The 7,007-nt window shown below is 32.6% G+C and overlaps 1 protein-coding gene across 1 annotated transcript; it reads left to right on the forward strand.

Moving 5' to 3' along the window:
* Positions 1 to 4,952: 4,952 nt before the first annotated feature.
* LOC129946304 (selenoprotein F) lies at positions 4,953 to 5,699 on the forward strand. Its single transcript, XM_056056438.1, has 3 exons — positions 4,953 to 5,099; positions 5,154 to 5,269; positions 5,354 to 5,699. The coding sequence occupies exons 1-3, from the start codon at positions 5,052 to 5,054 to the stop codon at positions 5,682 to 5,684; spliced, it is 495 nt and encodes a 164-aa protein (XP_055912413.1). The 5' UTR covers positions 4,953 to 5,051; the 3' UTR covers positions 5,685 to 5,699.
* The last annotated feature ends 1,308 nt before the right edge of the window (positions 5,700 to 7,007 follow it).

The following is a 7,007-nucleotide window of genomic DNA, read 5'->3' on the forward strand; positions in this document are numbered from 1 at the left end:
CACACTGAAGTTTAAATTTTAACAAGTCTTCGCGTCGTCGTGATAATATGATTAGCGGTTATTGCATTTGGATGTGGTGATTATTGAAGGTGCGCGAGGTTTTGGTTATGCAACTTGCAAGACCATATTTTTGCTTTCAATATGACTAACTGAAAGTTTTATATGGCTACGAGGAGGGGCGGGGGGAGATTAATTCAATTGATAAATAATTATTTAATTTATGAGATGAAAAATAGTATTTCGTTTATTGAATAACAAGTAGATGCGTAGTATTACTTATGGAAGGGTTCAATAAAACGTCTATAGCTAAAAAAAGCTCGTTCGGATTCGGCTTAAAACTGTATGTCCCCTCCATTCCTGACAACTTTACTTGCACACAGGAATGTTTGAAAGTTGTAAGTTACCAGGCCCTAGTTTTCAGTAGACTGCTGCACTACTTAATTTGTTTATTTATTTGAAAGCTATGAATCCTCAAAAGGTGTTGAGATTCATCTGAATCGACAGTAAGTTTCAAACAAAAAGTCTCTAGTATGCTGCCAACCACTAGAATGTGTCCAGAAATGTTGGAATCGGTTTCCGCTTTTTTTTAAAATTAGTAATAATGACTATGCACGCCATTTTCAGATAAAACATCCATAAAAGTGTTTGTATTAGAAACATTGTTTTTTTTTTTTTAAATAATCACAAAAAAATTGGAACGAAGAATCACGAAAAGGTTCGATTAAGGTGTCCTTGTCTTCAAATTGACTGACAGTTTCATAAACATTACTAGAAAGCTACAGCCAAACGTTTTGAATTGTGTTAAAGTGCGGTGAATATAGGGGCTATGGCAAAAGTTCCACATGGTAAATCCAAGGCAGTGGTCCAAAAATGTTTTTTGTTTTTATAGTTCTTGTTTATTATTATGTGCCTAATGTGTGAACGTCTAAAGCCCCTCGTCAACAACCTGATAGGTCCTTATCAGTGTGGTTTTAGACCAGGAAAGTCCACAGTCGATCAAATATTCTTGTTCAAAACGTCACCATCGACAGACGTAGCTTTGAGGTAGTCAAGGACTTCGTCTACCTAGGCTCCACTGTAAACGCAGAAAACAACATCAGCACTGAGATCAAACGAAGAATAACTCTTGCTAACCGCCGCGCCGTTATTTAATTAATTCTTCGTGTGATCTACGGTCCCGTATGCATCGAAGGGGAGTGCAGGAGAAGATGGAACGACGAGCTGTACGGGCTGTACAGCGACGTAGACTTAGCCAGAAGGGTAAAAGTCCAACGACTAAGATGGCTAGTTCACGTAGAGCGCATGGAAACCAATGCTCCGGCCCGGAAAGTTTTCGAATCCACACCCACAGGACAGCGCAGTAGAGGAAGACCGCGCATCAGGTGGCGCGGACAAGTGGAAAGAGAACTCACCCAACTTGAAGCGCAAAACTGGAGACATATCTATAGCGAGGGACCGAGCTTAATGGAGAAGTTTGTTGGGTGAGGCCCTAGTTCACACAAGACTGTAGCGTCACCTTAAGTAAGTAAAGTTATTATTGTGAACAAAAACTAAAACACCATAGTAGGTTGTAAAGCGCCCCAAACCATTAAACCTTATTTTTGAGATAAATCATTTCTATTTGGCAACATTGTTCATTCTTTTTGTAAAGTTGAAATTCTATGTTTGTCTCTTTCATGTTTTGTATCTTATTTCATTTTAAAAATTATTTTAACTGTCTTGTCTCGTCTCTAGTCCGAGTAAGTTTCATTCTGCAAATGTTATAAAATTATAAAAGAAAATTATAGAGTAAATTAAAACAAAAAGTACAGAGACTATATATGTTGTACCAACCTAAATATTAAATAAAGACTTTGTTAATTAATCAAAATATAAATTGTGTCCTGCGTCTTTTTGTCTGGGCCTTCGCAATTACTCATTATCTACATATATAGCTTCAACATACTTATAAACGGTTATGATGTCTTTCCAAAATAAGCTCATCCTTTCTCAGATCATAGAAATACAAATTGTAACCGACAAGGTTAAACTTTTGTTCACCCGAAAAGACAACGCGTTTCTTTTCGTTGCTCCAAGTAACATGTTCCCTTGCAAAATTTATCAGTTACTCCTTGTATACTTGCATTAAAATAGTTTTGTTTTTCTAGTTTTCTTCCCTGGATAGTATCTTTTTTATTAGCCTTTTCAGCTTTTGGCCCCTAATTAAGTTACTGGATGAGTGGAATTTGGGACAAGTCGTATAGAATTAACCACTTTTCTCATCATGTTGTTATTTTTATATGATAATATGATTGCTTACAACTTTCTAGCTTCTGTCTCCTTTCTAAGTTACGTTCTGAAATTCCTAAACCCTTGAAAGCATCTGTTTTTGCTTTTTCTGTTTTCAAAGTCTTTCCACCAGCTATAAGAAACGGAAATTGATACCAAAGTTTCTGGATTAAGAATAAATTTACTTATTTTACGAATGAAGACCCTTAATTTAAGAAATTATTTCTAAATAGATCTTTCCAAAACTTAGAAAAGCTTAAATTTAACAAAGCATTTAACACAATGGTAAATTGCAAAGTTCAAAACTGTCAAAATTTTACTCAGGTTCGAGTTGAAGTTTGTAGAGGAAAATGTAAACTTAATGTTAGATGCGTACTTTAAATATGAAATTTAACAACTCTTTTTAAAATTATTTGTTCATAAAAGGCTTAGCCTAACTTTGTTCGTTTGAGTTAAATACAATTGGGTATATTCATAGATGTTTGCTAAACTCTTGCTAAGTTGTTATTAAGCTTATCCAGAGTTTAGGCTATTTATAAATAAATCTAAACCAAAGCTTAGGGCTAAACCTGTGGTTAAACTATAAACATAGGAATTGTTGTGTTTAAGTAGTTATTATCACAGACAAATGTCATATGTGATTTTTGTTTCTAAATTAAAAAGCTGAAAAAGTAAATAATATCAAATAAATTTTACGTAAACTTGCTGTCAAGAAAAATGTCGATTGATTTCGCAATTGAAGAAGAAATGGAGAAGATATGAATATCTTAGAGGAGTTTGTGTTATTTTGTGATCTGCAAAATATGCAACCAAGAAAATGAAAAATATACAAAACACGGTTCAATCCATTTGAATTAAGCGACAAGGATTTCTAATAATGATATCGTTTGGATAAAGAAAAAGTCACATTTATTTTGTATTATTATTATTTTTATACATCCAATTTGAGAGATGACAGCACAAAATAACAATATAGCAGTATTTTTTGCTTTGAAATGTCATTTGAAGTATAATTGTAGTAGAATACAACCCTAACCTGGGATTTTACTAAACACAGCTAGACAATTGATTATGAATAAGAGCTGTGTTTATTTAACCAACAAGCCTATAGATCAAGAAATCACGACTTTAGTAATTCCCTATGAATACGCCCCAATTTGTTTACTGATCTGCAAGGCCGCTGAGTCTAATATGCTTTGAAAATAATTTAAATAACATAGGGCTCTTGTTTAAGTTCCAAATGCATAACTTCCTTAAATATCAGTATAGAAAAGATCTTTATTAACTGTCATTACAGTGTTCACAACGTATTTTTTCCTTTTCTTCTAGTTTTTCTTATTACTAGTCCAAAGTTATATCAATGTACATAGTTTTAAATTCTGAACTTTCAGCAAAGAAATTGTTAGTAAAGGATCAGTTATAGCTGTCAGTGAATGGATATTTTCCGTGGTTCTCTTAGACTAAGAATGCAAATTATATAATGGTCGATTAGAAATACCTCAAAGATCTTTAGATAAAAAAGTTTAATTGCAAAATTAAAAATTTATTTGTATATATTCCTGGTAGAAACTTATTTATCTGAACAGCTGATTATATTTTGTCAAAAGTAAATGGAGTGGTTCCACTAATTTGCGTCGCAATTTTATAGAACTTCTATCAGACAAAAATTGTCCGGTCTGATTTCAATTAGGATAATTTTTGCCAATGACAAACATTTTCAATGATCGCTATAACAGACCTGCCGAAAAAGTTCATAGATCTTTTTTAATAAAAGCTATATAAATAGCCAAAAGGAATAGGAAATGTATTAAGGTCTCCAACTACAGCAGCAACCAATATTTTGGACACTTTTGCATGAATGGCCTCAAGAAATGTTTTTTTTAGTAATTTTTTTTATTAATTTACATTTGTCTCAAAGTAAGATTCATGCATCGTTTCTACGTTGAATAAACAGACCAACAATCAAAGGAGTTTGTTTGTTTAAATTAAATTTTTTATTTTGTCCAAAATTCACACATTCTTAAATAAAAAGGTGGAAAGTTATTATAGCTTTTGTTTGTAATAAAAGATTGCATTACTTTTATGCTTTAGTAAAAAGCTTCACAATTTGAAGTTATTAGGAGTCACCTTTCTTTGGATACAACATTAGGAGTCACCTTTCTTTGGATACAACACTTGGCCATGTACACACTCATGGCCCTAGTATAATACAATTTTGCAGCAATTTTCCTTAAATTTGCTTTAATTTTTATTGTAAAACCTCATGTCACTTTAAAAGTGAAAAATCACTTATCTGGAGCCTGGTTATGAGATTCGTGGTGGATCGTTTTCAATACGACCTTTGAAATAGGATTGGCGGTGTATTTCCTTATTAACGAATTCGCGGCGAAACCAAAATAGTTTTTCCTATATTCCAGTGATTTGACACTTTTGGTTTGAATTGTTCTCAAAAATATTCCAGTGTTTTGACACTTTTACTTATATCTCAGTGCGTCAAAATTAATATTAAACATAAGGTTAAATATTGAACCACGGTTCTACGTGCAATATGCCCCTAAGCAAAATGACACCACTATTTTCATTTCAAATTAAATTATTCGTTACAATCAATTTCTATAAACACAGCCTGCATCCGAGTTATTTCATCAAACACATCCAACTTCGCTTTTCTTTCTTCCTCTGTCACTCTGACATTTTGTTGTTTAGACAAAAAAAAACTTGTAAACTGACGTAGCCAAAGCCAAGTTACTTTTCCGATAATATTTGTGTTTTTAATAAAAATTATGGAAAAATCATTTTTATTATTTGCATTTATTGCACTTATTCACTTTGTAAGTCTTTCCTATTTTATTTTAAGTATATAAAGTAACAAATTTTCTTTTCAGTGCTCTTCCAATGCAGAATTTACAACACAAGACTGCCGGGAATTGGGTTACATCAAGAGTCAACTGATGTGCTCATCCTGTGATAAATTAGATGAATTCGGTTTAGAAAGTCTTAAGTAAGTATTAATTCATATAGGTATATTAAATCAATTTCGAAAGATTTACTTTTATTATTTTTTGTTTGAAACAAAAAAATAAAGACCCCACTGCTCTGAATGTTGCAAAGAAGATAAAATAGCTCCAACCATGAAACGATATCCCAAAGCAATTCTTGAAGTATGTACTTGCAAGTTCCGTGCCTATCCTCAAATTCAAGCATTCTTGCAAAGTGAACGTCCACAAAAATTCCCAAATCTTCAAATCAAGTACGTTCGAGGCTTGGATCCAATTATTAAGCTTTTGGATAAAGACAGAAATGTAAAGGAAACTCTTTCAATTGCAAAATGGAACACCGACACAGTTGAGGAGTTCTTCGAGACACATCTGGAAAAGAGGAAAATTATTAATCCAGAATATTTGAATTATCTGTAAAGCTAGAATTATATTCTTTTATTTAAAATATTAAGAGATTTTTTGGCACATACAAAAAAGACGTATTATTTCTTGGAATTGTTCAAGTAACGGAACAGGTATCAAGGTGCATTTTTTGCATGGTAAAATCCAAAATGCCTTAAGAGACCTTTGTGTATTGATCGAACTATTAATGCGAGTGAAATGTATGCGTTGCCCCAAAGATAACCCGTGACTCAGGATTTAGGAGTAAACTAACATAACTACCATTAACCACTTACACGAACCTTGGACCTAGGTCGAACTTCATTTCACCTATCGAATTAGACGAGTAAAAAATTGTTGAACAACGGGCTTAATTGGTGAATTGACACAGGTTATTAAAATGTTTTTATAAACTGTATTATTTGCTTGGCTAAAAAACGTATGAAAACCGTATTGGATGGTTGAAAGATAAACCTTATTATTTGCAGATACTCCGCATTTTCTAAAATATATTACAAAATAACCACAGGTACAGTGTTGGAATCAATAATAGAAACAAGTGTCTTCATCATTTTCAATACACAATATTTTTTAGTAATTAAGTCTTTTGTCGTTAGTCTTTCTATATTTTAATCGTACCTAATATTGCTCTCAAATGGCAAAATTGTTTTGTGGACAATACTTTCTGTTTTCACTTGACTGTTAAAAGTTCGAGGCCAATGATGATTTCGGAAAAAATAATAGAAATAACCTAATTTAACTGTTATTCTAACGTAAGGATCCATTTTTTGTGTGCAAATAGGCGTTTTGAGTTTATTTATAAGTTTGTCAGATGTTTTTTATTCGACAACATTTTTAAAAGTCATCGGAGATGGGTTGTGGATAACATTATACTCACTTTGGACGCGAAGTGATGAAAAACTAAGACAAGCTGGAAAAACGGTTTTTGAAAGTGCAAAAACCTTAAACTGTTCAAAGAAAAAAGTGTTTAAAACCATACATTAACGCCTAAAGAAGAAACAAGATGAAGACAAAGGTAAACTTCTTCGCTTTTTGATACACTATTTGTAAGAATATGTGTGAAGAAACCATTTCTTTCTTTAAGACAATTCATGATTGATGAATTAAACTGATCAGTGCCAGCTAGAAAAAATAGTAACCAACTTATAGAAGCAAGTCTTCCTGGTAGAAGTGGTATTTTTTAACCAAGCAAAACATTATGCAAAGACTTCCCTTTGCGAAAAACCCTTACACCGTTCTTATTGGAATAACGTTTTGTGGTCGGATGAAACCAAGATCAATTTGTTTGCCAATGACCAGAAGTTTAACTCAAAATACACAAAGAAGACAGTGAAGCAC

Source organism: Eupeodes corollae, chromosome 2 (assembly GCF_945859685.1).
Source record: "Eupeodes corollae chromosome 2, idEupCoro1.1, whole genome shotgun sequence".
Classification (NCBI taxonomy): Eukaryota; Metazoa; Arthropoda; class Insecta; order Diptera; family Syrphidae; genus Eupeodes; species Eupeodes corollae.